Here is a 14,498-nt window from a genome sequence, read left to right on the forward strand (position 1 = left end):
ATCTCGAACGAGACGCCTAATGTCGCCACTTCTTGCTAATCACTCGTGTACCTGCACACAGCTTATCCAACTTTAAATCCAGCGCCACAGGAATCGCTACCAGCGCCACCTTATATAGCCGGCGTCTCGGTCGAATCCAGCCGCAGTCATCCCGACGCTCGCATAACGAAACGCCAGCGCAGCTTGCTACCAGCGTCCATTGCTTTTTGTTCCCGCGCCCGGGAACTTATCTTTCGTGCTCCGGACCCCGCACGGCTTGAAACTGTACGCCAACATGATGGCCCAGTCTTACCAGATCACGCCCGGCGTTCTAAAAACGGTAATACAGCCGGGCATCGGGCCGCGGCCAAATGTCGGCGACAGCATTACCGTCCACTGCACAGGCCTCCTGACGAATCCGCCCAGGAAATTTTGGAGGTAAGTCTTCCTCGACTGGGGACCGCGTGCAATTTCCACCTTCGAGCGTGCGCTGGAGCACATCTTTTCGACACCCGTTTACACGGTAAACGATGAGCGGCTTGAACAAAAAAAAAAAAAACGTATCGGCCAGCTTTTGCCCACAGTTTACGCACGAGTTTGCGGTCGGCGATAAAAATCAAACAAACAACAAACCTGTTATGCTTCACGGACCGTTAATTGAAAGTCGACTGGCTCGCGGGCATTGACATTGCTGAGCTTATTTCACAAGCGGTCTTCGGATGCGTCTAGCGTCGTTTAATGTTAGCGTTAATTGCTGTCGGCCTGCATCGCTGGCTGTCATAAGCAGCGGGAACTACTGCGTCCGGCCCCTCTGGAGGAAAAAGGAAGAAAAAAAATGTAACGCGTAGTCACGGAATTGTTGCTGCATATTAGTGATAAATTCGCACTTGGGACCCGAATATCGCTACCCTGCTACACGGAGTCTTTGGAAGTGCCCTCGCCGGCCTGATGTTAGGCCTCTTGTCAAACGTGACTTGCTCTTTTATTCTACGCGATAGGCCGGGGCTGTTCGCTTCCTGTAGGACGAGATGGCGGCTTCATTTCTATATTTGAGTTTACAAAGCGCGTAGATCACCTTTGGCGGAGCGATTTTTCGAAATCCTGTTTGAACGCGGTTTTCTTCCTCCTGTCAGTGTTATCAGTGCGGTCAATCTGCGCCGGTGTGCGACCACGAAGCACGCAAACACATGCCAATGCAAAGTTGCGAGGTGATCGGCCTTTCGCGCTGAGCGCATTTTTCAGAACGGCGTCGAAATCGCCGATTTGCGCATCGTATCTGTGCGCTTGTTAGCAGCTTATAGGAATCTGATACCTACTGGCATTATTGTAGCGGGGGAGGGGGGGGGGGGGGCAGCATGGGAGCGCAGATAACATCCGAGTCGATTCGCACCAACAGGAAGGTTTTAAAAAAAAGTTGTTTACCTATGATATCTGAGCCCTTGAGCCACACACCAAGTGGGAGGATGCATGGGCTCCAGTGGTAAGTTATTTTTTCACCTTTAGTGGCCAGACTGTTCCAAACGAGGGGGGGCTGTGCTGATTGACTATCTTGCGTTCTTTTGGAAAAGTTAAGTACACAGTCAGAAGCCATAGCATTAACCTTTTTTTGTGTCTGTGAAAATTTATTAATGTAGTTTCATGGGGTTCCTTGTGGTACCAGTTGAATCTCTTTGCATTTGGCAACACTGTTTAACAAAGAGCTGTAAAAGTACATATAGGGGTTATATGGAGAGGGAGGGCCAGTTCCAGTATATGCAACTGGCAGTTTTCTCCAGGGCGTGCCTCAGCATTACCAGGTAATTGGTTGAAGATAGCACTTCACAGGACTTTTTCGTGAAACAATGAGCCGGCACAGTTGTTCGCAGAAACTGAAATTAACTCCGAAAGATTGTATTTTGTTTGCAGGCAATGTTTTCATTTGACTTCAGCCTGGTAATACGGGAGAGAGCCTCAAGGATGTAATAGGAACTACCTGAAGCCTTTGAGGCGGTCTTCTCTCATGCATGGGCATTGCTTTAGTATGCATGACGACTGCACATGAATATTGTTGGCACAGTGGCATGCGTTTTACTTCAATAATTTCGTTCCTAGTTGTCTTATCTTTCTGGTGTTTTGTATTTTCCTCTTGGTCACACACAAGCTTCTGTGACCATGGTAAAACATTTCTTTGAGCTAATGCATTATCAAGTCAACCCTGTATTTTTATAAGCCAAAATGATTAGTTGTGCTACATGTATTTAAGTCGAATCAATGTATTGAATTAATGTGATACCGGCTGTTTTGCTACAGATAGTGGCATATTTTAAATGCGCTTTGTTTTATTTCCTTGGGTACGTAGTTATCCACAAATCTGTGGTAAACACTAAATATTTTGGTCACTCTGCTTGGCATTATAAACGAATGTTTGTTCACCATTGAGCAGGTTCACAAAAAGCTGCATACGTCACTTCAGGGGCAGATGTCTTGATTTGTTGATGTATTGTCTGCAATTCTCAATCAAAACTATTCTTTACTAGCCTGATCCGTTCGTTGTTGATTGCCAAGAGGCCATGCGGTTATAGTGGGCATCATGTATTCCCACATCACAATGGGTAGCCATTTATTTCTAACTTCCTTTAACCATATGTTGTGTACATGCGCTAAAACAGTCCTTTCAGGAAGGTGCAGAGGACAGGACACAGTTGAAATTGGAATGATTGGCTGGTACCCTGCAAGAGGTTTAGCAGCACTGACCTCAATGCTAGAACATTCCACAGACGCAAACTCATTGCTGCCCATAGCAATGCCTGTTCACACCATACTTTTTTTTTAAACTCTGTTTTCATCTTGAGCTGCCAGTAGGATGAAATCAGGGCTGCTGCCCTGTGGAGTTATGAGTAGTGACCTACTGATGTTCCTCATATGAACAGTATGACAGTGGCGTCCTTGCGATGCCCACCTGTGAATCCAAAAGTGAAAAGGCTTGAAACTAGATTGAGGATAGCAATGAGGGCTGTGGGATGGAATGTGATGGTAGCTATGCAGTGTGGATTAGGGGACAAGCACAAGTTCATAACATGCTGGCAGAATCCAAGAGGGGTGAAGGGACCTTGGACAAGAAATTCAACCTGCAGAAGAAAAAGATGGCTGTCATGTGGTTGGGGGGTGGGGTACCAAGTGGGTGTGGTACCAGGGCTAACATGACTGGATGCAGCAGCAGGGAGTGAGATTGAAAAATTTGTTCAGTGGGGGTGAGGCGCAGACCAGGGAACTTGGAGATCTTTGGCAAGATGTTTGGCTGGGGGTGGACACAGCCTGGCCCATCATAATGACCCCTCTGTGAAAAGGCCTGTACTACCTCGATGGAAAGAAACGCGAACAGCCTGGCGCCAACACGCCCCGCTGTTGGAATTTATTTTCATTGCACTTTTACCTGGGTGGTGCAAAAAAAAAAACATTAGTCGTCCTAGACTGTATCATGGACGAGTCTAGGGTCTTTTTGCTATCACCCAAGTAAAAGCGCGGTGACAAGAAATTGAAGCATCGGAGCGTGTTGTCGCCAGGTTGTTCGCGTTTCTTTACATCGAGGTATTACATCCACCTTCCTCGATCTTCAAAAGAATTCGTGCTCCCTTTGTAGGATAAACATTTTGCTGTGAGCAGTTTCAGTATTTTGTTCTGGCATTGGCTCGTCTCGTTCCCTTGCAACTCAAGTAGCCAAATGCATGTTTTGTTGTGAACAGTGCGGAAGAGACTGTGGATGACGAGTACAGTTGTTTCATTCTTGAACCCAGCAACACCGAGCACTGTGCAAGTTGGATCCCGTTAAATCGGTGAACGAGATTAATGAATGATTAAAGCTAATGCGCAGGCTTCCCATTGAGAAGTCGAGGGAGGTGTGTGTCCTGTCTTATTTTTTTTTCCACCAAGTCTGCACCTCATCCCCGAATAGCCAAAGCTCCTGCTCTAGCCAGATGCCGACATGAGTGACCATGTAACGCAAGTAGGAAGGGTTTTGTAAGTACCGCATGGAAGCCAATAGGGGTGACCAGCCAGCTTGCGAACTGAAAATATTCGCCCCGTGCATTCTTCTATATGCATTCTGTTTTAAGCAGCGTTCATCACAGTTCGGGAAGTCGTTCCTTTTTGCACTGTTTTAATAGCAAAAATTCTACCCAGTGGCAATGGTTTCCAACTGGGGCGGTACAAAGCAGATGTGTAGTACGCATGCATCAGTGCCGTGTGAGCAAACTGCACGTAACCACAACAAGGTCTGCCCTCTTCCACAGAATTGTGCCCGTTTGCCTGGACGTGATTGTGCCATTCGGGCACATTTCAGCACTGGTTGCATTTGTGCATATAGTTTGCCTTTGCTCTCCCAGTGCCGTTGCCACTGGATCTGCTACTCCCCTTTTTATACACACACAGCCTCATCAGTGCCCCCTTCTCAAGTTCATGCAAAGCTGCCCTTCAATGGCCTTTTTTTCTGTTTTTCTCCTCTTTTCTCCTCCTTTTTTTCTCTCCTCCCTTCAGGGGGTTGTGTGAAGGTTAAGTGGCCCGTTCCCTGTGACGACTGTGAATGTTGCTAGTGGTCGATGGTGTTGGGGGAGCGGGTAAGTATCGTTGCTGCCTTGCATGGCCTTTGGCTGCTTCGTTTGGCATTCACTCTCTCCTCTTAGATTGGCGGTTAGCGATAAACTTCAGCTGGCCTTTGACACGCTTGCTGCTAACAACGCTTGCCGTGCGCTTTCACTGCTTATGTTCCTTCACTGCTTATGTTCCTTCCATTGCAGGAGCTATCGTAACCGCCTTAAAAGGACACCGAGGAGAAATGGAAGTGGGCATGTATCGATAGAGTACCTTGGCCGCAGCGGTGGCTCAGTGGTTATGACGCTCGGCTGCTGACCCGAAAGACACGGGTTCGATCCTGGCTGCAACGGTATAATTTCGATGCAGGCGAAATTCTAGAGGCCCGTGTACTGTGCGATGTCAGTGCACATTAAAGGAGCTCAAGTGGTCGAAATTTCCGGAGCCCTTCACTACGACTTCCCTCATAGCCTGAGTCGCTTTCGGACATTAAACCCCCCCCCCCCATAAACCATAAACTGATAGGTTACCGCGTTCTAATTGTAAAGAGACTGCTCTCATGGAAGACAGTTTTTATAAGCTAGAGTCGAAATACAGGGAGTAGATATGCGAGATGTTTCGCTTCTCCGCGTTTCACCGTGCGGTATCAGCCAGTCACGGAGAAGTGAACAGTCTCGTGGATATGCACCTCGGGTGTCGCCATTACTTGGTGATTTCTCGAATAAAACGATTTTTTGGTGCTAATACCAGAGTAGGCCACACCACCATTTACTTCAAAATGGCGACAACCCATTGGAACACAAGTTTCAATCAACTGGCGGGAAGATTTTTAAATCCAGTTTTCTCGGCGGTAAATGAGTCTTTTGCCACTGGACAAACGTCAGCATGACTAGAAAGGGCCCTAGAATTAACTTTGCTGAGAACAAGATGAAGTAGTCCTCCGTGTCCATTTAATAGGTAATACTACTATGGTAGTGCCGTTGCAGTGGGGTGTAGCTGTGGAAGTGTAGGTGACAAAATGAGTTGGGGTGCATATTCACCCAGTCTGTAGCAGCATGAAAAAGATGAGTGAACACAAAAGTGAGATTAGGGCTGCCAGTTCGTCGCCTCATCCTTTAATGCAAGAGTGTTAGGGCTCCCGTTCAGCGCAGAATCCGTAACGAGCGAGAAAAATGCGTATTAGTCGAAAAGGTAGTGACACCTCGTGTGGAGCGGCGGATTTAAAAAGTGATTAAAACCTCACATAAATTGTGAATCTAAGGTCATAACATTGCTACGTCATGACATGTAGGAGTGTAAATTAAATTAATTGCAGTGAAAAGAAAATTGGGGTGAGATGGGAAACGAACCTGTGCCCTTTGGATCCCGAGTCAGACACTTTACCCCTAGGCCACTGAGGCACGTTTGTTTGACTCACTCGAAGGGATTCCTTGTGTGTCTTGTCCGATTGAGTCCGTTTGTGCGAAGTGATATGCTAAGAGAACCCCAGGCCGCTGAAAGGAGTCGTTAAAGGGTCTCTGAAAAGGATGTCTGAGGTTGTCTATAAAATGCTCGCATTATGTAGAGTACAGGCCAATGAGCGTTCATGCTGTGTACATGACCTCAAAAGCGAGCCGATAATTTACAATACAGTTTTTAAAACTCGCGCTTTTGTGCCTCGCGGCAACCTCCGGTGCTGAGATTTCGCCTTAATCCCCGCTCGTTACGTCATGTGGCGCTCATTACGTCAGCAGCGGACTGCTAGCATTGGTTCGCACGCGTCGGCAGCCGGCGAAGGGTGCGTGTACGAGGGGCCGGTGGAGGAGCGCCAACATTTCATTGTGCAAAAGGTGACGAGAGGAGAGGGAAAGGGGCGAAGACGCGGAAATTCAAATTTTGACTACAGATAACTCGGCTTCCACAAAACTCATCTAAAAAATTCTGACATCCTAAGCGCACCACATCTTTGTTGAGACCCCCTTTCACAGCCCCTTTAAGGCAGAGCTTAAGTGCCCCCTGAATTTCCTGTGGTACAAATCTGCCAAATTTGCTGAGCTTTCTGAATTGATCAACATAGCCAAATCTGATTGTACAGCAACGCATCAACACGCAAATTATGGTACGGATGTAGCCCTTTTGCTCGCTCTTGGGCAGCAAGTGCCTGTGCACTGCAGTGAGCATCGATTCAGAAGCCAGTCATGTAAATTGTCAACAGTGCAGTTGGACCATGACCAGCTGCTATTATTTTGGAAGCCTAGGGTAAAAATAAAGCTTTTGGTTGGCCCTTGGTGGTTGGGTATTGCAGATATTGTGTGGTTCAGTATAAATTACATATGTAGTGCTCTCTTGGAGGGGAGGGGGGGGGGATTTTTTCCGGAATTCAGGAGTAAAAATCTGTGATATTTTTTGAGCTCAAATTCAGGTTAAAATTGGGTTATTCAGAAAAAAAATTCCATTTCGAGGGGGGACGGAGTGTTTCTCTTGCAGTGCAAGATAGTTTACTAAAACATTTTGTTTTTATGCTGTGCATAAAACTTCCTATTTTTGTTCATTATTTCAAAACATTGAAGTCGTGGGTTTCACTGAAAAATTATTTACCAATGAAAACGTTTTTTCCTACTCTGTTACAAATGTTTCGTTGTGTACGTTGCCGATCTCCCGCGGAGCATCCCCATGTCTAAGCTAGAAGGAAGGACCTCCCTGTATTTGTAGTGTGTGAAAACAGTCAACATCACAGCAATGATTTTAAATGCACGAGGTTCTTATATCGGGGTATCGTTAGCATGGGTAGCACTACATACAGCGACTCGGATAAGACGTATTATTGGAAGCCATGTTTCGGCCTCTCGCTTCTAAATGACCCTTTCTAAATTTGTCCTTAAATTCATCCGCCTCTAGAAAACGAGCGTTGAAAAAGGTTTAAGATCGCTAGTTGACTAAAGAACCCCGTTGGAATAAGCAGTAGATGTGCATAAATTTTTCTTGCTTTGTCTTCAGCTTTGTTAACTGGAAAATCGGCATAATCTAGAAGGCTCATTTTCGAGGCAAAATTGGGTTTAGCCTGATTTTTAGGAAATATGTCAGGGGTGCAAGAATTGAAGGACTCTGTTTATGTCCTTTGAACGTGCAATATGTCAAGGACGGGAGAGCTGAACGGTCAAATTACCGCTAGTTCTAGGCATTGCATGTGCACCTCACGTGGAGATAAGTGAGAGTTGAAGGCCTGTGGTCGACCTGTGCATTTTCACTACAGTTCCATCATCTCTTCAGAATGAGTTAATACTAATGCCTTTCATTGTGAATTAATCCAGACTCACGGGAAGCTTTGAAATTGTGCTGTTTTGTATTGAGTGCATGTGTGTATGTGGCATAAGCTGATCTGCTGACATATCTAGCTGTACCTAGCTATTTTACAGCTTGAAGGCCTTAAAAGTTGATTCTTGAGCTGCCTATGGTGTGGCTTGTGCATGGAGAATTCTTTGTTCGCTGTGGGGTTTGTTCAAGGTTATGCATAACTTCCAACCTTTTATTCCTCAAGCCTCTGGGTTTTCATCCTAATGCAACAGGATAGAAGAAATTTTAAGTGGTAAGGAATTCAGTGTTTATTTTTTCCAGAAAGTGCCTGGAGGGACTCCCTGGCTAAAAGGTGCTCATACAGCTTGACTGAGGCCAAGAAGACCGATACATAGCAGAGCAGTATCAGTAGCATCATATTTTAGTTAAAACAGACATGTCACCTCTACTTTTCAACAGTAAATACAGATTTTGTACAATATTTGGAGCACTGAAAGTTTTAGCAGGTAAATAACATGTCAGACATCAAACAAATAAAAAACATTTCAAGAAACGTGGCAAAAACATTGTATGTACAATTGATTTGCATGAAGTGAAGCACAAGAGCAGAAAGAAAAAAAAAGCATAAGGTGTAACAAAAGAAAGTATAACAAAACAAGTGTTACCAGAGGATAGCAATTGCAAAAAACAAGATCTCAAACGTCTTCTACTCAATCCTAAAGTGGGAGTATTTTTGTTTAGTATACATGGGAGGTTATGTGATAACGCTTGATATTTATAAAAAGTTCGGAACCGTGGCAATTTTGGCGCACCTTCAGATATGGTCGTCAGTACCATTAATGCAGTAGTGTCGGTAAGGCAGTAATGTCGCCTTTGTTTTTCAGCTAGTAGCCTCAAATCTGGTTCTTCACTGCAAGCTTTTGTTACCTCTTGCTAGCTTGTAACTTGTAGAGGGAGTTAAGAATAACCAGGAACACTCTTGGACATAGAACCAGGGCCCACAGGTTGGAAGCAAACATTTTGCATCATACGGGCAGCATTTGAAGACATAGGCAGATTTCAGGTGATGAGTGAGTAGATCGCGTGGTGGGACTAGTTATGGGTGCCATGTTGCATTCATATTTCTTGGCAATCCCCGAATGGCAAAAATTACATCGATGGAGGCCTAGTCCTGAAAAAGTCGTCAGCTTGTTCATTTAAAAGCAGTTGTTTAGTCACTTGGCAAGGAATAATGAATATAAGAGCATAGGGGATGCAGCAGTGCGAAATCGTGAAAAATGAATCTGAAAATTGGTTTCAAGAAAAAGAAAGGTTTTAGTAACTGCTCCATTTTTTGGACATCTCAACCAGCTGAAGCGGCTCTGAAGCACCTTCGCAGGAGAGCACATCAACTCACTCAATGACTGCATTGTGTTGTCATGAACACCTGAGTCAAATAATATGCTTCTACATGCAGCAGAGAACCCACAATCACACGCGACAGTTGGCGAGCCCTTTCCTACAATTTATGCTTGCACGGCTCCTGCGTATACCAGTTCAGGGTTGGTTGCTGATTCAGACGTGCAGCTACCTTGCCACGGCAAATGAGCAGTGTAGTTCTGGCGAGTCGGGAAGCTCCGCCTCCGGCGGCAGGGCCGGCTGAGGAGCGCTGACTTTTCAACGCGCAAAAAGTGACAAGACGAGAGGGAAAGGCTCGAAAATGCTGAAATTCAAATTAACTATAGATAACTCTGCTTCTACAGAGCACAAAAAAGTTTTGCTGGAGAATATTCATGAAGAGGTGTCTTAACATCACAGACATACCACAACTTTATTAGAACCGATTTATGGATGAAAGAGGCTTTGTAGAAAAGAAAATTAGTGCCAAAATTGTTTTTGAAATAGGGGAGTTAGTATGTTTTCCCACCTAACCGCGGCTGACAACTCAAAAACCACTGACCCCACCACGTGATTGCGAGCGCTACTGAGCGCACACCTGCCACGGCGAGCCTTGCTCTGGGGGAAACAAAGGAGCGGCGAGCGACACTGGCTGACAGAAACAAGGCATTTATTGCTGTAACAGCAATAACGCCAGCTAGCAACAAAATGCACTAAGGAATCGAAGTCATCCTAATCACCAGCAAGGTTACGCGAGAACTTTCGCCCATGCTGGGTTAGGGGAGAAGCTCCAAGGCCGGACAGGACGCGCGAGTGGGAAAATGTCCCCCTTCCCCCACAAAGCCTCGCAACGCTGATGGAGTGGAGCGCCATTGAGTTCCTGAGCCGAAGAGCGAGGTGTCTCCAGTGCACGTAGCAATCACGCCGTCCATGGCGCTGCGACGCCAGTGCCCTCCCTTGTTAAATAAAAAGTAAAACAAAAGCAGAGCATGATGGTAACTGCCACCACTCCGTTTCAAAAGGGACGCTGCTACCATTCATCCATAAGGTAACTAGAGAGGACTCCGCTGGGAACAGGCCCTAAGCCTGTTTTACATGCGAGCGAAAATGCTGGCGATTCCTGCCGCCGTGGCACAAAACCTGTTTTGAGTCGTCGCAGCGGCTCGAACGGCGAGGTTTCAACAAGTTGGAAATTTTTCGCTTCGACGTGCCACTCAGTCACTTGCATGTGAATCAGTCCTAAGGGGACAGAGCGGGGCTGTCCCCGCATCCCCCCAAACCTTAAATTGACCCACGCGTCTGCAAGTATACATGCTATGGAGGAGTCTCTTGGCCTTTGTGAACTTGAGGCAGGTCTTTCAACGGAGGTCCGAAGGTGGCGTGAAGGTCTCCGCTGGGTTGACTCGCATGGCCCATGGACTACTGTGTCCGCAGGCCCATGAAGAGAAGGCCGGTTGAAAACTGCAGTAGTCGCCTGCATAACAGCAGCCGGAGGTGACTGCTCACCGGTCTCGCCACGGCTGCCCCGCATGGGTGCGTTGAACAGGATACAGGCAGCTCCATCGCACAGGTGCAGCGAGACAATGTACAGAGGGCAGCAAACCTGGGTGGTTCCACTGGATCTGCATGATTGCAGAAACGCTCTCCGTATGCCTTTAACATGGGTCACAGGAGGGGAAACAACGACCGCAAGGACCTTGTGGCGCAATGCTTGCTCACTAGAAAGAAACCTGTCGGATGGCTGTGCAAACGCGTAGTTCGAGTGAACAGAGCTCTTTCTTGAGATGAACGAGACTTCAGTTCATGCAAGGTTACAAAATAGGTGGACGGCAACTTGCTCCCCTTCTCAACACCACGGTCTGGTGGTCGTGTCTCTTCTGACGTGGTGCAGGCAGCTCCGAAAAGCCTCAGGCCTTGCTACCACTCTGACAATGACTGTCAACAAAGCAAAGATCCGAAAAGGGTCACGTGCGCGCAGCCGCGAGGAGGTGGATCAGCCCTGTGGTGTTGTCCTACCCAGCTCACTGAGCGGTCGGCGCCCACCGTTTTGGACGGTGTTGGAGAGCCCGGTGCCATGCTGCAATACCAGTGAGCTCATAGCCCCCAAGCCACCCGGCTCCTGGAATTGCGACTCCCAGAGTCGAAACAGAGACTGTAGAGAAAAATATACTAGAAAACTCCAACCACCCACGCGTCTTCTCTACTCGCTTCAGGTGTGGCATTTCCGCGGGCTCTAAGCCTCGCGCTCCCTCGATGCATACCATGTGGTTCTCATGCTGAAGAAACTCTGGAGAAAAATGCTCAGCATATCGAACAGTCAAACATTCTGCAGCGGAATCCACCTTGCACTCAAGAAAGCATGCCGCAGGTCCTGGCGATCAAAATTTGCGCTAGGCCTAGCACTCGCCAAGTCCGGACAGTCGGTCATCCCAAGTTTCAAGAGCAGTTCCCACGTTGGGCTGCCAGATGTGGAGTTGCAGTCGGGGGGGATAAATACGTTCTCCCCACTTAACCGTGGCTTTCTCCTCGGAACAGGGTCCTCCACGCAATGCTCCCAGGCCCATCCCCCCTGTCCCCTTCGTGCTCTTTTGCACTCCAGCCTTGGCTACCCTGCCAATACCATAACAAGCCTTGGGCCCCAAAATGGGGACCAGAAATCACCCCCACTATGTTTGACAGCTGTTTTAAGCAGCCTTGTACCAAGATGTCTGCACCCAAAGCAAGGCAGTAAATGTAGGCTCCCTCTGTGACCGAGGGGCCTTCCATTGTTACTTAAGGTAACTAGAAAGGACACCACGGGGGAAACAAACCCTAAAACGGGTGAAGCGGGGCAGTCCCCACAAGGGAAAAGACATGACGATTAATAAGTGCTTGTTAATCGTTGTATGTGTCTCCTCCCTTGTCCTTTGTTTCTATTTTGTGCTAATTTTCTTTACATTATGCAACACCTACTAGCCCGACAGTGCACCTTACTGAGGCACTGTAGTGGAGGTCTTTGCAGTTATTTCAATCACTTTGTGTCCTTTAGCATGCACCAACATCACAGAGAACAGGGGCGAGTCATCTGAATTTCGCCTGCATTGAAGCATTGCTGCTCAGGCATGAAATCATATGATACGAAGTTGATTTCGTTGTATTAAAGGCGGTTGCATATATGCACAGAAGTATGTTATTTAGTCCACAACTACATTGGGAGCCTCCCTACCTAGGTGGTCAAAGCTTGTTGCGTTAAGTAGAGTAGCTCGTGTGTGCTTATGCCATTTTTTTTTTGTGTGTGTGTGTGGGTGGGTGGGTGTCGGGGTGCATGCGCACCACGTTTGTTTATGGCAGCACTGCCGCCGCTGCCTTCTGTGAGCGCGTGTGGTGTATGTAGTCACTCTGGCGCCTTGCAGCACCCGTGACCCTGGCCAGCAGCCCTTCTCATTCCGTGTCGGTGTTGGCGAGGTGATCCGTGGCTGGGACGAGGGCTGCCTGTCCATGCAGAAGCACGAGCTGTCACGCCTCACCATCTGCGGCCTCAAGGCGTACGGCGCACAGGGATTCCCAGCATGGGGATATCCTTTTTCTGTCTATGGCAGTCGCTCTGCAGGCGGCTTTTTGCGGGCTAAACTTAAGTGGCATCATCATGGGATATTGCGGGTGAAAGCGCATGTTCATTTGCTATCTTGGTTGCTAAAGTAGTGGTGTGGCATTGCTTTGCGGAATATTGCGAGGACAGTGAGCTCCTGGAAACGCAGACAAGTCAGGGTAGACTTTTAGCTAGATTTGTTGTAACTGCAGTAGCCTGTGGGGGCAACGTTCCTCGCACAGTTCATGTCAGTAGAACAGAAAATTGGATCCCTTGGTTTTTTTTTATAAGGAGTTGTCGTATAGATTAGGCTCATACAGAAAGGAAACACAATTTCACGTGTTTTCTTGTTTTCACTTTTAGCTGTTGGCAACTGTCAGCAGATGTGTAATGTGGAACAGTGCAAACTTCTTAATTTCATGCCTTAATTTAATGCTGCAACAACGTATATTCTGAGGTGTGCACCTGAGAAATGGTACACAATTTGTTCAAATTGGTGGTGCATCTGCTATTGAAGGCGCTCCTGAACGGTTGGTGTTAATGTTCTCCAACGAAAATGTGTGAAATGCGTTCAGGTTGTTTGTTTGTCCTTAACCTAGCTTCACGATTCCGCCAAATGCAGACCTGCAGTTTGAGATCCAGATACTAGCCATCAACGGCATGTGAGGAAGCCCTCCCAAGTTCTTCGGCGGTTGCCGTTGCCACCCGGTCTCTCCACTTTCTGCTACGGGACTCTGTAAGCGTCGGCCCATTTGTGGTGTGCATTAAAGGTATAGAACAACTTTCAAGCAGTGGTGTTCTTTCTGTTGGGTATGTTGAGAGCGGGAATGTGCACTGCACTTGGCTTCAGGGGTGGAGGCACCTAATATCTTATGTTGCTTTCTTTGGAATGCTGCACAGGAGATGGTAAACACTCAAATCGTCGTATGAAATTTGGCCAGGCTTGTCGATTGTTTAGCTGCCGAAGGGTGGATATGTCACAAGTTGAGATCTCGTGAAGCATACAGAAACAGTTATGTAATTGCTGCTCTGTCATTTTAATTGGCTTCAGTTCTTGCGTTAGTGTGTCCCAGGAGCCAGCCAGCCAGAATGTCAAGTGGAAAAACAGCTGTTTATTTACATGAACCTCAAAGACCCCAGAGTGTGTTGTTCTTTAGTTATGGTTTTGAGGTGACTGAGATTAGGGTGAAGAATGACATCTGAGGATACATCTTTCCAGTTGATAGGTGTCCTTACAAAAATGCGTAGCCTTTGGGGCATGTGGTGGGTACATGGCCATGGTATGGCTGATGCAGCTGGAGTTCCGGTGAATTGGTATAATGACCGGGCTGTTTGGTGACAACGCAGGGTGTAGGTAGTGTCCAGTGTGCTTGTAGGCTGGGAAGTTTTAGATTATCAGCGCTTGTATTCTAGCAGTAGTTTTGAATTGATTAGATTATGTGGGTCTTATATCGCACATGTGCACTCCAGTTTGGGCCTTTCAAGGTTTGCATGTACTATACTTCATCTCGCAAGTCGTTTGCAGCACTGCAAAAGGCGGAGCTCTCGTCCAATCAGGGCTAGGGAAGACAACAAAAGTCCCTTAAATATTTAGACCGTGTTGTGACTATTTTTCAAACTGTTATTGCAGTAATTGAAAAGGCAGTTCAGGATGGTGTTTTAAAAGTATAGTGAACATTTCATTCACTGGTTAAATTAGCAGAGATAATCCATACAGACACAGCATGCAGAGGCT

General features: G+C 47.0%; 1 protein-coding gene and 1 long non-coding RNA gene across 2 annotated transcripts; both read left to right on the top strand.

The window, feature by feature from the left end:
• Positions 1-123: 123 nt before the first annotated feature.
• Positions 124-13,551, top strand: LOC144101638 (uncharacterized). The gene is made up of 3 exons (XM_077634779.1): positions 124-417; positions 12,588-12,749; positions 13,369-13,551. Exons 1-3 carry the CDS (start codon positions 275-277, stop codon positions 13,427-13,429), a joined length of 366 nt encoding a protein of 121 aa, XP_077490905.1. The 5' UTR covers positions 124-274; the 3' UTR covers positions 13,430-13,551.
• LOC144101639 (uncharacterized) lies at positions 424-12,581 on the top strand. The gene is made up of 3 exons (XR_013308023.1): positions 424-1,459; positions 4,492-4,571; positions 4,752-12,581. It is a non-coding gene; the product is annotated as an uncharacterized LOC144101639 (long non-coding RNA).
• Positions 13,552-14,498: the final 947 nt, after the last annotated feature.

Source organism: Amblyomma americanum, chromosome 8, assembly GCF_052857255.1.
Source record: "Amblyomma americanum isolate KBUSLIRL-KWMA chromosome 8, ASM5285725v1, whole genome shotgun sequence".
Classification (NCBI taxonomy): Eukaryota; Metazoa; Arthropoda; class Arachnida; order Ixodida; family Ixodidae; genus Amblyomma; species Amblyomma americanum.

Coding starts and splice junctions, on each gene's coding strand:
- LOC144101638 (XM_077634779.1), top strand. CDS start 275: ATGATGGCCCAGTCTTACCAGATCACGCCCGGCGTTCTAAAAACGGTA. Junction 418..12,587: donor CCGCCCAGGAAATTTTGGAG/GTAAGTCTTCCT, acceptor GGCGCCTTGCAG/CACCCGTGACCCTGGCCAGC. Junction 12,750..13,368: donor CAGGGATTCCCAGCATGGGG/ATATCCTTTTTC, acceptor ACCTAGCTTCAC/GATTCCGCCAAATGCAGACC.